This window comes from Prionailurus bengalensis, chromosome B4 (genome assembly GCF_016509475.1).
Source record: "Prionailurus bengalensis isolate Pbe53 chromosome B4, Fcat_Pben_1.1_paternal_pri, whole genome shotgun sequence".
Lineage (NCBI taxonomy): Eukaryota > Metazoa > Chordata > Mammalia > Carnivora > Felidae > Prionailurus > Prionailurus bengalensis.
The window spans coordinates 137836083-137855191 of record NC_057358.1 but is presented as its reverse complement, the minus strand read 5'-3'; the positions used below and the strand labels follow the sequence as shown (position 1 = coordinate 137855191).

The window sequence follows — 19109 nt, the reverse complement described above, 5'->3', positions numbered from 1 at the left end:
AATGACACGGAGCAGCATCCCTGGACCACAGGACGGGAGCTGGCAGAGAAGTGACGGAGGGCTGCTCCGGGAGCGAGACGTAAACTGCTTTGCTGAAGCCACTCTTGTTTTGGGGTCTCTGTTACCAGAACCAGGAGAGCCGGACGCCCTGGCTTCAACCCCAGGCCCATCACTGCCTGTCCACGTGACCTTGAGCAAGACACTTAACGTGTCTGTATCTCAGGCTCCTCTCCCAGAGCAGATGAGTAATAAAGATACCCACCCGCCACTAGCCGCCCCGAGGGTCAAATTGTTCTAAATGCCTTGCATATAGTGAGTTAGCTTTCACGGCAGCTGGACCCGGGGTGCCGGTGACACACAGGCCCCCTCGGATGCCACCCTCTCTGGGACGGTCCTGGCAGGGCCACGTCTATGCCTTCCCTGTACGGCCCCCACGGCTGCTCCGAGAACACACTTCCGGGGCAGAGCTGAACAGAAACCTCGTATGCACACAGGGGAGGGGATTAACACGGTTTGCCCGCCATGAAAAAGCAGAGTCGAAAGTCACTCCTGAAACACGGGGTGTATTTCTTTGTAATAAATGCGGCTCTTCAAAAGGCTGCTGCGTTTTATGCATGAACAATTCGGAAGACAAGGACCGTGTCTTTTTCACTATCGACTTCCTGTATTAAATTGCGTGAAATAACCTTCAGTGGGTTGATTTGTACAGACTTCTTCCATACATTTTTTCCTGAAAATAAAACAAGGAGAAAAAAAAAATCAGCAAATGCCTGGTTTCCTAAGGAATCTATTTTTTTTAATATGTAGGAAGAAGGCCACAGACTTTTTACCCGTGTGTTAGCCCCGGGATACGGAATACATTCCAGCCCGAGGAGCTCAAGGGTGAGGGAGGGATGTGTTTTATCATCGCCCTGCGGTTACACTGGGCACTGGCACCGGCATAGTCTGCAGAGGTCTTAGAATTAAATCTCTGTGGACGTGGCTATAAAGACATCTGTTCATTCCATTCTGTGGGATCATCTCTACTGCTCCTCTGGGGCCCCCAGCGGAAGTGACCAGCCAGCAATGGACCCGCCAGGAAATAGACACCTGATTAGAGAAAATACTGGTGGGTCTCTTCTGAGTTCAAGCCAAGAGCTTGATGGATACACAAATAACTAAGTCAATAAGTAATGTGGGGTTTGGGGTGGGGTTGGGGGGATTTCAGAGAGGGTGGTGAGGGGCAGAAGGACAGGAAGAGAGTCTTAAGCAGGCTTCATGCCCAGCACAGAGCCCAACCCAGGGCTCGATCTCATGACTATGGGATCATGACCTGAGCTGAAGTTAAGAGTCAGATGCTTAACCGACTGAGCCACCCAGGTGCCCCAATACTGTGTGTTTTGTTTTGTTTTGTTTTGTTTTTTACCAAGTTCACCCACGGATCTGCATTAGACGTTTTCTGTCGCTGGCACTCCGAACTATGCGTGGAGTCTGTTAGTGTGAGGAAGAGCCTCCAGCTTGCCCTTGGCAGCTGCAGCGGCTGGCACGGTCCCGCCCCCCCCCCCCCCCCCCCGCCTCCCGCCCCCTCCCGATGTCTATGCCAACAAACCTCTCAGAAAAGCCTTCTGACTCCCCCAGGCCCACTCAGAGCCCTCCCCTGGGGCTCCCAGGGCCCTCGGTGTACCCCACGACCCGTACCCATGTCTGAGCCGCTGGGGGGCGCTATGCCCACATGCGCGCCTCCCACGGAGGGTCTCCCGGCCTGTGCCGGCACCAGCGGTTTCCAAGCACTTAATTTCCGGCTTGTAGCTTTCAGCCCCTCTCTCCCTTCTGCTTGAATTCTCTACCAGGAGGCTGTGCCCGAGCCCAAGTCACTGCTGCGAGGGGGCTTTGGTGGGATACACAGCCGGGGCCTGGGGCCCTTGCGTGGGAAAGACTCGGGGAGGTGGGCCCGCGCTGCCTGCCCGACCGTCTCCACGACTCGGCGGCGGGGCGGGGATCTCGGCTCTGGTGCCCCCCGCCGGCCCCACCTGCGCTGCCGTCACCCCTCCCCCTCCCCCTGCCCCTTGGCCCAGGCCCTCACTGCGAGCGCTGCTCCTTGGCCAGGCTGAGGTTGGCGCAGTCCAGTGCCCGGCGTAGGTCCCGCTGCTGGCGTTTCTGCTGCCGCTCTATGAGCAGAGTGGAGCGAGCCCTCTGCACCCTCTGCCGGTCCCAGTCCCTGTCTCGCTGCCACTCTTCTTCCCGAAGCCGCTGGAGGGGGGAGAGGCGACTCACCACCACCGCCCCCCCTCCCCCAGGAAGAGATCCAGGGGATCGCCCGGGGAGAATCGGCCTCTCATTTCACAGATGGGGAAACTGAGGCTCAGAGAGGGGGCAGGCAGGTGAGCAACATCATGCAGGGCATCAGAGGAGACCAGCGCCACCTGCCAGCCCAGGGCTCCGTGGGCAGGGCCTGCGTGCCTCCCGCCCTCCTACCCGGACGCTGCCAGTGGGGCGCACTGCTGAACACGGGGATCACCTGGTGGCTTCTAGAACCTACTGAAGAGGCAGCCCCACCCAAGGCCAGCGGGCTCAAGGCCTTGGGGGTGAATTTCTGCATCTCAGCTAGCTCCTCATTGGCTTCCAGCCCCCTCTATAAAAACCACTGAGCCCTAGAAGAGGAAACCCCATCAATGCGGAGGGAAGGGGTCGCTCCCAGAGACGTGAGCCATTCTACCGGCCGTCCTGAGTCTGAATGATTGGTCAGCTCAGCCTTCTCCTGCAAAAGGAAGCAAAAGCAGGTGGCACCGGGGTCTGAAGATGAACACACCTCCTTCCCTTCCTTGGGTTTTAGGGCGGGGCTTCTGCTCACCCAATGAGCAGAAGTAGAGTGTTCAGCGGGGCTCCCCCCCCCGCCCCCACCTGGGCCTGCCAGCCACCGGGTGCAGACGGGCTGGCACAGGGCCCGGCCCCCAACCCAGGACCGAGAGGAAGCTGGTGCCCGGTTCTGCCGCCTACAGGGCAAGTCATTTTGCCTGTCTGAGCCTCAGTTTCCTCACCTGTAAAGTGAGGCTACTCACAGCTGCCCTGAGTCATAACACAAGGTGTTTTCGTCAAGAAATACAGGATGCTGGGGCGCCTGGGGGGCTCAGTCAGTTGAGCGTCCAACTTCAGCTCAGGTCATGATCTCACGGTTCATGGGTTCGAGCCCCACGTCGGGCTCTGTGCTGACAGCTGGGAGCCTGGAGCCTGCTTGGGATTCTGTGTCTCCCTCTCTCTCTGCCCCTCCCCTGCTCACACTCTCTCAAAAATGAATAAATGTTTAAAAAAATTTTTAAAAGAATACAGGATGCTGGAGCACCCAGGGGGGCTCAGTCGGTTAAATGTTTGACTCTTGATTTCAGCTCAGGTCATGGTCTCAGGGTTTGTGGGTTCGAGCCCAGAGTTGGGCTCCGAGCTGACAGTACGGAGCCTGCTTGGGATTCTCTCTCTCCCCCTCTCTGCCCCTGCTCGCTCACTTTCTCTCTCTTTCTCTCTCTCTCAAGATAAATAAACTTGGGGAAAAAAAGAATATGGAGTACCATAGGGAGACCTGCTTGCCCTGGACTAAGAGACCGACAGCCTACCTATTCTTTGTCTGACCTCAATTTTCCAAACTGTCTCCGTGCAGAGGGGGGAAGTGCTCCGGAGGGCATACAGGGGTGCGGAAGGGGGCAGGCGGATTTCTGAGCGGTGAGGCCTGGTCTAGGCTTTTTTCCCCTTTGCGCTTTTCGGTCTTAATTTTCTACGAAGATTGAAAATCAGATAAAAATGCTGCTCTCAGGACAGGTGGCCGTCCCTCCTTGCCAGGCAGTTGGGCTGAATTGTAGGAGTGAAGGACAGAGCAGGGCCTGGCAAGGGCGACCCACATTCCCTGCCAACGTCGGGGCTCTTCCCACCTTGGGCTACTTCCCTGCCTGCCCCCGGCTGTCCCCTCTCACGCAGGGGCTGTTTTCCCTCCCACACTGCTGACCCTGTGCGCCTGGACCAGAGCCAGCCGGGGAGCTCTTCTACCTGCTCCCCCTTTCCTGAGCCAGGCCGCTGCCCCTCCCCCAGTACCTGCCTGCTCAGAAGCTCACACTGACCGTGGCACCTGCCAGCACCCCACCTGGGGTGGTCATCTGCTGACCCTGGGGCAGCCCCGTCCACCCTTGCAGCCCTGAGAACTTCCTTCTTCCTGGCTTCTCCGTGATCCCCCCTCCTCTCCAAAGACCTAGTGCCAGCCTATCAGCTCTCACCCCCTGGGCCCAGCCTACCAGTGATCCTCGAACTCCAGTGGCCATCAGAAGAACCCCTGGGGGGCTTTCCTGGCCCCAGACTGTGGGTCTGCCCCAGGATTTCTGGTTCAGAAGGTCTGGGGTGGGGCCTGAGAATCTGCATTTCTCCCAAGTTCCTAGGCAATGCCGATGTTGCCGGTCCAGAGACCCCCCCCCCTTTGAGAACATCTGCGCCCACCTTGTCATTACCAAGAATGTCAGCCTCCCTAGTGTCACCCTCAAGTGTCCCGCCCACCACCATTCTGATCTGCCTCTTCCACCCTCTCTCCAGCAGCCCGGTTTTTCGAGTCCTCGCCCCACCCCGGGACCTGCCATCCACTGACCGCGCGCTTCCTACTGTCCCGGCTCTCCTGTGACTTCACTTCCCTCCTTGTTCGGCCCGGCATCCACGGCTGACACGCCCTGGTGCAGATGCCCTCGGTGCCCTCGAAACTCTCACTTGGGTCAGACATGCCGGGCAGGTCTGCACAGCTAAGCGTGGCCGGGGAACGTCATCTGATTGCACTCACTGAGGACACTTCAAGTGCATGACCTCCAGCCCTGGCTCTGCCTGGCCATCCCTCCCCTTTCTCCTAGGCCATTCTTTTCCAGCTCTCCTAATGACCACTCTCAGCCCTCGGACCCCCAACCTGACCCCCTCACCCTCGGCTGCTGACCTCCCTTCCTGTTTCCCCAGAAAATAGGGGTTCCACAAGTGAAGCCCACCCCCACGGCCAAGGACGATCAGCCTGAGTTCCCACCCACCCCAAGCTTCAACTAGTGCTCCCAGGGCCTTGTTCTCCTGCTGGGGACACGGGCTCCAGCAAGTCCCCTCCGACATCAATTTCCCCCTCTCTACTGCGTCGCCCTCGTGGCATAACAAGTATGCTGTTATTCCCATAATCAGAAAAAACAAACGACTGTCCCCACCAGCTACCACCCCATTTCTCTGCACCTTTTTCAGCAGAACACTTTGAAAGCGGTGTCTGCATCGGTGGGTCTCCACTTCCTTCCTGCCTGTTACCTTTCTGTCCCCCCACACCTCCTCCAAAGATGCTCCTGACAGAGTCCCCAGCGACTGCCCCCTGGATCCTGGGTTCAGCCAGCAGCCCAGCCACAGGGTTTGACCTGGGGGCTCCCCTTGCTGGGTCCCTCCTCCCTCTTTGGCTGCTCCTTCTCAGCCCCCCTCGCTCTCTATAAATGAAGGTGGGGGTGGGGGTTGTCCCATGATTCAGTCCTTAGTCCCCTTCTCCCTGTCTTCACTCATTCCCTGCGTGACCTTAGCCAGCTTCGCTGCTTTAAATACTCTCTGTGTGGCCATGCCTCTATGCTTATGTCTCCAGACCTTGTTCTGAACTCCCGACTATGTATCCAACTGCCCACTGGCTTTGGGTTGTGGCAGAAAATGTCACTTGCCTCCCGGTAGCCATTTTTTGGTCTTCCTCAATAAAACCATGGCCGGCTACCTTGCCGCCTGAAATAAACACTACGTTTCCCATTTAGGGGCAACCTTGTGACTAAGTGTTATCCAGTGGAATTTAAGCGGAAGTGTCCTGTGAAACTTCCGAGCAATGTCCTTAGAGTGTTCTTCCTCATTCCTTTTCCTGCTAGATGGAATATGCATGTGAGGGCTGGGGCTCAAGCAGCCATCATGTACTAGGAGGAGGGAGCCAGTCGCCAAGGATGGCAGAATGTTAGTCAGTGACCCTGGAGTTGCCATGTGATGTCTATATGCCAGAGATAAAGTTCTGTTTTATTTAAGATGCTGTTAGTTAGGGTCTTCTGCCATGCTCAGGCATGGAATCCTCACAGATATAGATGTGTGACGCACACTGCACACATATCATTTCCAAAATTGCGCTTGTGACTTCCATTCCCCTATCAACCTGCTCCTCTTGCCCTCTTCCTGTCTCTGTAAATACCAACTCCATCCTTCTCATTGCCCAGGCCGCAAGGCCTGGAGTAATCCTTAAGTCCTCTGGGTCTCATATGCCCCACCCAACCCTTCAACCAATCCCGCTCACTCTACTTTCAAAGTAGACCCAGAATCTGACCATTTCTCAGCACCCTGGCTGCCAGGGCCCTGGACCAGCCAACATCATCTCTCACCTTGACCGCTGCAACAGCCTCCGTAACAGGCCCTCTCCTCCCCCCCACCCCCCCCCACCCCAACAGAGCCTTTTCTCAAAACAGCAGCAAGAGGGATCCTGCCACACGCGTCACTCCTCTCAAAACCCTCCAGTGCTCCTCATCTCCATCACAGAAAAGCTCTTCCCCATGGGCTGCCAGGACCTTGACCTTCCCCCTCCCAGACCTCTTCCTCTCCCTCCCCCCTCGTTCCTCCACAGCCCACCAGGCTCCCTGCTCTTCTCTACTCCAGCCTCAATGCCTTGTCCTTGCAGTTCATCCCCTGGTGGTCCTTCCTCCGATGTTTGCAATATTTGCAATACTCGCGTGGTGCACTCCCTCCCCTCCTTCAGGTCTTTGTTCCAATGTCACTTCCCAGTCCCCTGGGGACCCTTCTCAAACTCGGCACCTTCCATCCCCTTGGCCCAGCCTGACTTCCACCCCAGTACATATCTCCCTACCTCCCCAAACGTAAACCCCTTGAGAGCTGCTTCTAGGGACAAGTACAGCAGCGGTGAGAACTAGACGGCTGCAGGAAGGCAGCGGGTGTACAGGTCTGCGGCTGGGGGCCGGGGTGGGGGATGGGCGGGCAGGTACCAGCTTCTCCTGGATTTGCTGCTTCTGAACCAGACGGATCTGCTCCAGCTGCTCCCGGGTCATGCCCTTCCAGCGGTCGGGGACCACGCGGTGGGGCCCGAAGGAGCTGGCTGCCTGCTGCGGGTTCTCGGAGAGCAGGTCCCCACGCAGCAGGTTGGAGATCTCGGCCAAGTCGTCTTCTTGTTCTTGTTTTTTCTCCCGAGTCTTCCTTTCCGCTGACTCGGTGGCCTGCACAGGGGAGGACGGACAGTGAGGAAGATGCCCTGGGTGACCCCGTGGGGACTGAGGCAAGGCTGGCGCATCTCACTGGGGTCTCTTGAAGGAAGACAATGGTAAAGTGCGCCTGGGACAGGTGGGGCGGGGGCGGAGAGTCGGCAGGCGCGGTCGTGGGGAGGCCCTTGGACCCTGGCTGCCTGGGTGATGGGGGGCGCGAGGGCTGGGCTGAGAGAGCCCCCCTCTGCACTGATTTGTCGAAGCGGGGAGCGGCCTCCCCAGGTTAGGCCGCCATCTCCCCCAGGGCAGGGCTGCGTGCCCCTCCCAGTGGCCCTGGTCCCCTTGGGTGGCCGCAGGCCACAGAGAACACCCGCCAGAGTGATTCACAACGGCGGCGACCCCTCAAAGGTGAAAATGCTCTCGATGCACGTGGGCCATGGGCCCCGGGGACAGACAGATTCCGGGTCAGATCCCTGCTCCGGGGAGGGTGAGGAGTGGAGGGACAGGGCTCTGGCCATGTGACCGGAGCAAGTCACGCCCCCTCTCTGGGCTGCAGCCGGTTCTCGGCTCCCGCACGCCACGCGCGCTCACAAAAGGCCAGCTCGGCGGCGTCACGGCAGCACAGGCTTTGCGGTGGGACGAGCCCGGACTCACGCACTGAGTTAATTAACTAAACCATTAATTCGTTGTTTGTTTATCGACTAATCATACCCCTCTGGCCGGGGAAGGTAGTTGGACGACAGTGCGCTAAACGGGCCAACACGCTGCGTGTATTCACTCGTTTAATCCCACGACGACCTCACGAGCACGTGTGACAGTCGTTGCCGCTGGTCACAAACTATCTCCCGAGCTCCTCCTGCAAGGTGGCGCGGCCGTACCTCCCCACCTGCTTAGAGCGCTCGTGGCCACGTGGCTTCCTCGGGCCCGTGAAGTGTGAGCAGAGGTGACTGTCGTGGCAGGATGAGGTGGCGTTGGGGGGGGATGGGGGGAGGGACCGGACACGTTCTCCTGGGGGAGCAGCCCTCTTCTCCCAGGGGGACACCCTCCAGTGCGGGCCTCCTCTGCGGAGCCGGACCGGCCCGCCCGCAAGCGGCTCCGGAGGACGGTTACCTGGGCCTCTGCCTGGATGCTCCGGCCTGTTTCCACTCAGGAGCAGAGCCTCAAAAGCCGACGGCGGCTTCCCCGGGCGCGGGGGGCGTGGCCTGGGGGCGTGGCCTGGGGCGTGGCCTGGCAGCAGGCACGAGCGGAGCTGGGGGACCCGAGGGGGCTGGCGCGGTGCAGGCGCTCGCCGCGGAGGTTACCGAGTGAGAGCGTGGGCGAGTGCGGCGACACGGTTTCCGAGAAGGCCAAGGGCGGTCCCCCAGCGGGAGGGCTCGCTAAATGATCCGCTGAGCCAATGAGCGAGCGACTAAATGAATGGCCGGAAGAGCGGCCACAATGCACAGCACCCGGCGCCCGGCACCCAGTACGCAGCACACAGTACATGGCATATAGCACCCGGCACACAGTACACAGCATCCAGCACCAAGCACCCAGCACACGGCACCCAGCCCCCAGCACCCAGTACACAGCACCCAGCTCACAGCACACAGTACACAGAATCTAGCACCCAGCACCCAGCTCACAGCATCCACCACCCAGCTCACAGCACCCAGCTCACGGTACAGAGTACCCAGCACACAGTACACAAAAGCCCTATCTACCATGAATTCTCTGTGGGCCCTGGAGCAGGTGACCTCTCCTCTTGGGCATCATCTGCACACAAGGCAAGGACCAGAGGATGTCTAAGATGGCCTTCGGTCTCCCGGCTGGTGCCTCGGTCTGCCCTTGGTCTCCCCCCATCCCTGGCAGTTTGTCCTCCTCGGTCCCCACCCCACAGCCCCACCCCCCACCCCCTGCCCCGCTGAAAACCAACATTCCCTCTGGTCTCTGGTCTCTGGTCCCGCCTCTCCCGGAGGTTTTGATTACATAAATGTCTCACCAGCAGGACATTTTTGAGCTTGTGTCTCCAATATATCTCACAGCGTGACACCATTAGACCACACATGAACAGTGCTTCATAATACACATGCACACATGGGAGTTAAACACGGCGAGGCTGCACAAACACTGGAGCAGAGTTCTCCTATCCCTTCCTGCTCTCCAGCTCATCGTCCCGCCTGCCCTACTCCACAGACCACAGTTCTGGGCAACCAGTTCACCGGATAAATGAATCCAGGGCGGCCCCCATCCCACCCAGGAAGTAGAACTGCATTTGTAAAGAAGTCTGGAGCCAGGGTCTGATTAACCCTGATTAATCAGGGTCTGATTAAGGAATAGAGAGCTTGAAGCAAGGCCAGTGAGGGAACGGGCGGAGCAAAAGGCCAGAGGTGGAGAGTTTGGGAGGAGGTCCCACAGAGTTTAGAGAGGAGGGAGGTGTCAGGAGCCCCGATCATCAACGTGATGATTGTTGCCCTTAGTGAGTGCCAGGACCTGGTCTTGATGAGGATGAGCTCTGAGAGGTGACAAAGAAGTGAGACCAAGACCGGATGCCAGAGTAGTGCTGGATGGCCGTTTAGGTAGATGTCACTGTCCTCGGTGTTAGAGAAGAATCTGAGGTTTGCAGAGTTTAGACAAGCCCACCGCGCCCCCCCCACCCCCATCCCCAGGCTCCCAAGCTCAGGAGCAGGGGCGGGGGCGCACTCAATCTGTACCAGGGCAGCCCCCGGGAGGGCCATGTGGATTGTGTGGTGTGAGCCGGTGAAGGGCTGAGCTTGGGACTTGGGACGGGGAGACTGGGGCGTCCCAGGAGCTACCTGGTTCCTGTTGAATTCTTTCACAGCTGCACAAACCGCCTTTCTGGTGGCACTTTCCAGACTCTGTAAATGCTTGGCCGTTTCATCAAACTGCAGCCTTGTCTTGAAGTAGAGGTCCTCTGAAAGGAAGCGAAACGCAGTCACACCTGGCTTGCCCACCCAGAGCTCCTTCCCAGGTGTGCAGAGCACCCTGTGGAGTGTCCAGCCACGCGTCTCTTCTTATCCTGCCCTCACCCAGAGAGAGGGGATGCTCAAGGCTGCTGGGACACTTAGATGAGGTGATTCAGGTAGAGCTGTTGGGTGCAGGCCCCAAGGGTCAGCATCACTACCGGGGATCAGTAAGGTCTGCTGGCGATTGGTGATGTCTGCTGGGGATGGGTAAATTCTGCTGGGGATTGGTGATGTCTGCTGTGCTCCTGGGCTGGGGCCCTCATCCATCTTCTTACAATGGACAAGGGAGCTCTGCTGTGGGGACCAGATGGGGCTCTGCAGAGGAGGGGTGTCAGAGTGGGGAGATATTCATGCAGTGACACTAGGACTTTTCCAGGCCAATGAGCAGCAGCAGCATCAGAAGAGGTTAACGTGGAACATGCAAACAACAAAAGGTAAAGATCTGGACTCAGATAAGAGCAGGCTCCTATCCCAGCCCAGACACTCCCTAGCTCTGCAAACCTGAACTATTACCCAACCCTTCCGAGCCTCCAGCCCTCATCTGGGAAGCAGGACAACTCCTACATTGCAGGGTTGTTACTTTAAACAAACAAAAAAGCCACCGATCCAAAGGTCCTTCACGTGGTGTTTGCGCCCCATGGCATCCTCCTGATGTCCAAACACAAGAGCAAACTCCAGCCGTGAGGCAGGGGCCTCCGTTCCACTTGAGCTTCATCTGTCTTCCCCTCCTTCATTCATCCTTTCGGTTGACACAGCGCCACGAGGAGGTACACACAGGACTGTGCCCTTTGCAGGGCACAAAGTGTGCAGTGACGGGCAAGACAGAAAGGGTTCTTCCTGCCTTTGGCGAACTTACTGTCTGGGCGATGAGCCAGGTCGTAAACAGATGAACCCCGAAAGAGATCTATGAATGCACATTGCGGAAGTGCTGTAGGGGGAAAGGGTCCTGGGAGGGGACACGCTGGGAATACCTGGCTCAGGCAGACGGGGATGGGGAGGAAGAGAGGAAGAGTGCTTCTCTGGGAGGAAGTGACCTTGGAGCTGAGGTCTGGAAGGACAAGAAGCTGGGTGGAGAGCAGGTGCAACGGGTCTGACGTGAACAAGGATCTGTTGGCACCCAGAAGTGAAAGGAAGCCAAGTGGCTGGAACACAGTGAGCGGGGTAGGGGGCATAAGGTGACACAGGGGCTGAGCGGTGGCCCAGCACGCAGGGCCCTGTAGGCTACAGAGGATTTTGCATTTTGTTCCAGATGTAAGAGGGAAGCCATTGGAGGGTTTTAAGCTGGGACGGAGGGAGTAGGGGTGACAATGTTTAAAAATCAGCACTCTGACTGCTATGTTGAGAAGAGACCAGAAAGGACAAGAAAGAACATGAAGGACTATTAGAAAGCCCTTGGTGTGGTCCCTCCAGGTGATTAAAAAAAAAAAAAAAAAAAAAAAGGTGGTGACTCGTATCACTGTGGTGACAACAGGGATGGGAGAAGCGGGCCATTCAAGATACATGCAGGACGTGGAAGGACAGGAATTGAGGATGGCCTGAGAACAAGGGTGGCTCAAGGAGGACTCCTGGGTTTGTGACTTGACTAGGGAAGGAGGTGTCATTGGTGGAGGGGAGGATGGCGGGGAGGAGGAGCAGAGCCAGAGGGAAGTTCAGGGTTACTCTCCAGGATGTTCTGAAGTGCCTGGGGAGATGTCCAGGGGGCAGTTCAAGGACCAAGTCCAGGGAGATGTCCAGGGGGCAGTTCAAGGACCAAGTCCAGGGAGATGTCCAGGGGGCGGTTCAAGGACCAAGTCCAGGGAGATGTCCAGGGGGCAGTTCAAGGACTAAGTCCAAGGCTGAGACAAAGTCTTTTAGCCAGAGATGGACATGTGGAGAGCCTGGGAGGTGGCGGAGATCTCGAAAGCCCTACGGATGCATTGTTCAACAGATATCTATGTGCCGAGAACGAAAGACAGACAAGTGAATAAGACAGAGCAGATCTCCTGCCTTCAACGAGCCTGGGATAGGATGCTGGGGAGAGGGATGACAAATACATAATCATACAGTATGTCAGTGATGGGGCTTTGCAGAAAAATACAGCAAGGAAAGGGATACAGAGTATGGGCATGGGGAGGGTACGGGGTTGCAATTTAAAATAGTGGTCAGGGGAGAGACCTCTCTGGTAAGATGGCATTTCATCAAAGACCCAAAGAAGGATAAGGGGCAGGCCATGCAGATATACGGGGACATGTTTCCAGGCAGAGGAAACAGTAGGTGCAAAGGGCCTGAGGCAGGAGTGAGCCTGACACACTTAACATTCTGAGTGAGGAAGCCAGTGTGGCGAGGATGAAATGCATGAAAGGCAGCGTGGTAGGGGATCATTCCAGACTACGAAAACCTTCCCGGTCCTTGAGATGAATCTGGTGCTTATTCTGAGTAAAATGAGAAGCTATTGGAAGGGTGTGCGCAAAAGATCTAGCTTAATTTTTAGCAGGATCATCCTGGTCACTGGGTTGAGAAGCAACTATAGAGGGCCAAGGGCAGGAGCACGGAGACCACCTGCAGGCGACTGCAATAATCACACTGAGAGATTATTACTGCCCAGAGGGGTAAGAGTGGAGGTGGAGAGAGGCGGTTGTGATTCGGGGTGATTTGCTGCCGGACTGGACGTGGCATTTGAGACAAAGGAAGGAGTCAAGACGCCTTGGGGTTGGGGCTTGCGCAACTGGAACAATGGAGTTCCCATTGACGGGGGTGGCGGTTCACGGGGGGCAGGCCAGGGTGTCTTGTGTTGATTCTGATAAGTTCGTTAGACACCCAAGAGCAGATAAACGTCCAGAGGTGACAGGACGTGTGGGCTGAGAATCGGGGAAGAATCCAGGCTGGAAGGGTACGTCTGGGGGAAAGATGGCCTATCGGTGGTATCTAAACCCACGAGACTAGTTGAGAGCGCCAAGGGACCGAGTGTGGTTGAGGCAGGCAGGGCGCAGAGGGCACTGGTAAGCAGTAACACCAGGAGGTTGGTTCGGAAGGGGAGGAGAAACCAACCAGGGGGCCGGGGGAGGGGAGCCGGGATGAGAGCGGGTCCTGGAAGCTGGCGGAGGAAGTATTTCCAGGAGGAAGAGATGACCAGCTATGGCACAGGCCGCGGATGAAGGAGCCGCCTGAAAACGGAGCTCGGATGCAGCAGCTTGGCGGCCACCTTGGGGCGCCCGGGTGGCTCCGTTGGTTAGGCGTCCGCCTTCGGCTCAGGTCATGATCTCGCCGTTCGTGAGCTTGAGCCCCGTGTCAGGCTTTGTTGCTGCCAGTTGGGAGCCTGGAGCCCCTTTCAGGTTCTGTGTCTCCCTCTCTCTCCGTTCCTCCCCCACTCGCGCTCTTTCTCTCAAAACTAAATAAAAATTACCAAAAAAAAAAAATTTTTTTTTTAAAACAAAAAAGAGAAAACACCGGTCACCTTAGTGCAGGCAGAGTTTACGGGACTTGTCGCAACTGCCTCAGGGATGGAGGTTGTTCCAGGTCTTGGAGGCTTTGCCAGAGGGGCTCCCTGGGCCTGGAGGGTCCTGGTGAGGACACGTGACCCCTGAGCCCTAGGCCTCACCCCGCCCCCCCCCCCCCCCCCCCCCCCCCCCCCCCCCCCCCCCCCGTTCCCTGCGAGAACTTCTAACACAGCCCCCAGAAGACCCAACTGGACCTGTGTATTTCCCACTGTCTTCTCAGCAGACTGGGCACCTCCTTTGGGCAGGGTGGGTTTTGCACCTGCACCTGGCTGCAGCCCAGGGGGAGCACAGAGTTGCAAGCTCAGAAATGAAGACGTTTACATCCTGGAACACGGGCTCTTTCCCCGGCGGCCAACACAGCACAGGGGTAGGACATGAAACACCAAACAAAGCAGGGGGAAACCCACGGGTTTGATTGGTCGGAAAAAGTATTGGGACCGGTTTGTCCCTTTGGGCTTCATTACCTGCACATCTTTGGTGGGCACGGGCACTCTCCCGTTCCCGCTGCTGTCGTAAGGACCATTCTCGGTTTTGTTCCTCCTGGAATTTCTTCCTCTCGTGGAAGTTTAAATCCTCTCCCATGAATTTCTGCATTCCCGATACTGTATTCCGAATATCGTTATCCGACTGCCTGGCTGGGAGATCTTTCCTAAGGGCTAGGGGGTCAGATAGGTCAAATTCACGGCGAGTTTCTGGCTTCTGGAAGGTCTGCTGGAAATCATTGATGGCTTTACAGAGGCTTTTCCTATCTCTCCTTTCTCGGCCTTCTAATATGCATGTGATTTTGTCATTTTGCCTCATTTCAGCAGCTAGAAGAGACACAGCATACCCATAAGATTAAGGTTCAGAGAAAAAATAAATTTGAATCCACCTTAAAAAATAATTTCTAGTGATTCTAAAAGTAATATAAGCCTTCAAAAGAGTAACACAACCATTAAAGAATTAATATTTAAAAAAATTTTTTTAATGTTTATTTTTGAAAGAGAGAGCAAGTGAGCGAGCAAGCGGGGGAGGGGCAGAGAGAGAGGGAGACACAGAATCTGAAGAAGGTTCCAGGCTCCGAGCTGTCAGCACAGAGCTCAACGTGGGGCTCGAACTCACAAACCACAAGATCATGATCTGAGCTGAAGTTGGACACTTAACTGACTGAGCCACCCAGGCACCCCAAAATTAGTATTCTGAATATACAAAGAGTACCTACAAATCAGTTTAAAAAACCAAACAACCAAAGAAAATAATGGGCCAAGAATAGGAACAGGAAAATCACTATAAAGAAACCTGAATGGGGGTGCCTGGGTCAGTTGGGCGACCAACATCGGCTCAGCTCATGATCTCCCCGCTCGTGGGTTCAAGCCCTACGTCAGGCTCTGTGCTGCAGCTCACAGCCTGGAGCCTGCTTTGGATTCTGTGTCTCCCTCTCTCTCTGCCCCTCTCCCTCCATTGGTGATCTCTCTCTCTCTCTCTCAAAAATAAATAAACATTAAAAAGAAATTAAAAAAGAAAGAAACCCAAATGATCAAGAAGTTGTGAAAAGATGGTTGACCTTACAAGATGGGAAACATCTAATAAGTTGGCAAAATATTTACAACGCTAATAATAGAGTGTATTAGTAAGAACATTAGTAAGGGCAGTAAGGAAGCAAGATTTCTCATTCACTGCTTGTGGGAATGTAACTTGGTGCACTTATAACTTTGGAAAGCAACCTGCCAATATCCCATAACCCTGAAAACCTGCAAACCCAATACGTATTAGTTCCTCTTCTTTGGTATCTCTCACCTGCATACGCTAGGGACACAATGCCTGGATAGGCATGCAGCAGGGTTTGGAAAAAAATCTGCCCATAGGGGAATGAATAAAAAAATTGCAGTTAATTCATATAAATATCACAAAATACTTAAAGTGAGCACTCTGTATGTAGATCAACGATTAATTTTAAAAATACGTTGCGGACACAAAGGTGCAAAAGGATCCATTCCATGTATTTATGCAAAATGTCACGTAAAGTTTGCGTAAAATTTTAAAAACACACACACACAATTTTATATCCTCATGAATATGTCCATAAATAGTACAGCATTACAAGAAACATGCATGGAAATGTCGCACCCCTGTGAGGAGGGAGGAAGAGGGAAGGGGAGGTGGGGGAGGGCTCTATCTATCCATCTATAACTATACACACACATTTACATAGGTAGGGTTTATATATATTCACATATAAACACACATTTTTATATATACGTTATAGTACTTATATATATAGCTATATATACACACATACATATATAGGACTTAATTCTCAAAAAGCATTCTTAAAATAAGAGATCTAAAGCCTACTGGCAAAATGTTAACATTTAATCTGGTAGTGGGTACATATGTGTCTGTCCTATCATTGTTGTAAGTTTTATTTATCTTGTAAGAATTATTTTGTTCAAGTTTATTTATTTATTTAGAGTGTGCGAGCGAGAAAAGGGCGGGGGGGGGGAGAAAGAGAGAGAGAGAGAGAGAGAGAGAGAGAGAGAGAGAGAATCTCAAGCAGGCCCCACGCCCAGTGAGGAGCCCAATGTGGGGCTCGATCCCACAAACTGTGAGATCATGACCTGAGCCAAAATCAAGAGTCCCATGCTTAACCGACTGAGCCACCTAGGTGCCCCAGGTTTGAATTATTTTTAAACATGACAAAGGTAAACTGCTTAGGAACTAGAGAATGGTACAAAGAAAAAAATAAATTTCCCTTGTATTCCATCATTCCAACATCACCACTGCTGACATTTTGGTCTATTTCCTTTCTGTCTTTTTCTAAGCTTATTTCTTTTTATATATTTTAACATTTAATGGATAGCCCATGGTATATACAATTTTGCATCCTGCTTCTTTCTATTTAAAAAATCCTTATAGTGCTTTAAGAAGAAATAAGCTCGACTTGTTGCACCTGATGTGGGAAAGTGAATTCTATTTGGAATTTTTAAAATAATGTTTATTATTTTGTAAGAGAGAGAGCTCGCGCACAGGTGGGGCAGGGGCAGAGAGGGAGAGATCATCTTAAGCAGGCCCCACACTCAGCAAGGAGCCCCACTCAGGGCTCTATCCCGTGAACCATGAGATCGTGACCTGAGTCAAAATCAAGAATCAGACACTTAACCTACTGAGCCACCCAGGCGCCCCTGTTTGGAATTATCTCAGAGCTCCGACAGTATCTTATCTTGCTCTGAGTCACCACAGCCAGTGTGAACCAAGGGTGTCCCTATGTCCTCTAGTGCAAGCAGCTGTCCCCAGGAGAAGGTCTGAAACTTTTTGGCAGAGAATGGTGTGTGTGTTTAAGGGTTTTCATGTCCGGTTTTTAAAGAAAACTGAGAACAGGGATGCCTGGGCGCATCAGTCGGTTAAGCGTCCGAACTTCGGCTCTGGTCATGATCTCACAGTTTGTGAGTTCCAGCCCCGCATCGGGCTCTGTGCTGACGGCTCAGAGAGTGGAGCCTGCTTGGGATTCTGCGTGCGTGTCTCTCTCTCTGTGTCCCCCCGGCTCGCGCACACTCTCTCTTTCTCTCAAAAATAAACATGAAATTTTATGTTCTCGGGGTTATGTTCTCGGGTTTATGTTCCCGAGAACAAGGCACACCTACCCTCACAATGTATTTCCTACACCCCCCATAGAATTCAATAGCTGTTTTCCTTTCAAGAGAGAAAGAATCAGCACATTAAGTTAACTGAGCACAAGCAATGGTGAAATTTTAAAAGGACGAAGAGTGTGAAAATGACAAGCTTTTACACTTTTGAAGCAATGAGGACCGGAGTCTAGAGTTATACAGCCCCAGACTGCTAGCTAGGCTTCGAGAGATGCTCACCAAAAGTTTCATGTCTGGCTTTTTCGGTTGCTTCTTTTATCTTCTGGTCATGAACCTGAGCATCCCAGGCGTCTGGGTCTCCCTGGAAATGGAAAACAAAGGGAGTGGAGTTACAGCCAGATAATTTTAGTCGGTTGATAACAATCCCACTGATCTTTTTTTAAGCCTTGTTCCACTGTTAACTAGTTGACTTAGGGACACATCAGTTCTTTTCACACCTTTTCAGCCTGTCCCCAGAGCCTCCTTCTCCCTTTCTCTTCGTGGATAGATATCTGCAGAACAGGGCAACTCCTCCTCTAGGAAGCACTGATGTCCTCTCCCAGTCTCAGTCTGTGCACCCCTGACACCCCATGCTCCCCTCCCTCACAGCCCTGATTCCACTGCTGTGAGCAGTGGGCCATTTTTGTTTTTTGTAATATAGTTAATTTTTTTTTTTTAGAGTATGTTATTTATTTATTTATGTAAATTCAAGTTAGTTAACGTACAGTGCAGTATTGGTTTCAGGAATAGAACCCAGTAATTTATTACTTACATACAACACCCAGTGCGGATCCCAAGTGCACTCACTCCTGAATGCTCATCACCCATGTAGCCCAGCTCCGCCCCCCCCCCCCCAACCTCTGGTTTGTTTTCTGTATTTATAATTTTTTAGTGTTTATTTTTGAGAGAGAGACAGACAGACAGAGCGTGAGTGGGGGAGGGGCAGAGAGCGAGGGAGACACAGAATCTGAAGCAGGCTCCAGGCTCTGAGCTGTCAGCACAGAGCCCAATGCGGGGCTCGAACCCACAAACTGTGAGATCATGACCTGAGCCGAAGTGCGAGGCTCAACCGACGAGCCACCTAGGCGGCCCTGTCTTCTGTATTTAAGAGTCTCTTACGGTTTGCTAACGTGACCGTTTTAATGCTAGAGTCCATCGGGCCATGAACTCTGCAAGGTCAGGCAGGGATTGCCATATTCCTCATTTCCTGTGCCCAGCTGAGGCGTGCCACAAAATAGTAACTCGCTGGCATGTGTCAAATGAATAGACTGGAAGGAACCCCTGGTGGTGCAGAAAATCCGGTTCAGAGAAACGAGACCCGCCTTCCGGTCTCTGACTAGCCACTCACTGCAGGCAAGCTCCCTCCCTGCTGCAGGACTCAGTTTGCCTGTCCTGCAAGTGGGAGGAGGGTAGGTGTCTGCGAAGGTCTTCCCCCTCTTCGGCAGTTAACACGACGAGCCGGTGCCCTTTGCGGCCGTGCTTGGATCAGCAGTTTCGCTGCAAGGGCTCATCCCTGGTCTCCGCCGCCCGCCCCTGGCTGCCCGCCCCCCCCCCCCCACATTCCCACCGGGTAGAGGGCCTCACCCCGATGATCCTGTTCCTGGCGTTGAAGATCCGTTTCTGCCGGCACAGCTCCCCGTGCCTCCTCTTGGCCAGGCTTAAGTACCGCTCCAGGTCTCTGGGCTGCGCTATCTCCATGGCTGAAAATCGCGAAGAAACCCTGAGGGGGTTTTAAGACAAACGAGATGAAAAAGGAAAGACAACCAAAATAAAACAAGCTGCAGCCTAAGCCAGGCTGGCTCCCTAGGAGGCCGGGCGGGTGCGAATCGAGCCGGCTCCGCAAGCTTTCAGTCCTTCTGCGACCTCTCCAAGCCC

The 19109-nt window shown here is 54.3% G+C and overlaps 1 protein-coding gene across 1 annotated transcript; it reads right to left on the bottom strand.

The window, feature by feature from the left end:
- Nucleotides 1-543: 543 nt before the first annotated feature.
- RIBC2 (RIB43A domain with coiled-coils 2) lies at nucleotides 544-19100 on the bottom strand. Its single transcript, XM_043562904.1, has 7 exons — nucleotides 18819-19100; nucleotides 17475-17556; nucleotides 14097-14441; nucleotides 9986-10104; nucleotides 6978-7205; nucleotides 2063-2229; nucleotides 544-730 (listed from the first exon to the last, which is right to left on the bottom strand). The coding sequence occupies exons 1-7, from the start codon at nucleotides 18930-18932 to the stop codon at nucleotides 652-654; spliced, it is 1134 nt and encodes a 377-aa protein (XP_043418839.1). The 5' UTR covers nucleotides 18933-19100; the 3' UTR covers nucleotides 544-651.
- Nucleotides 19101-19109: the final 9 nt, after the last annotated feature.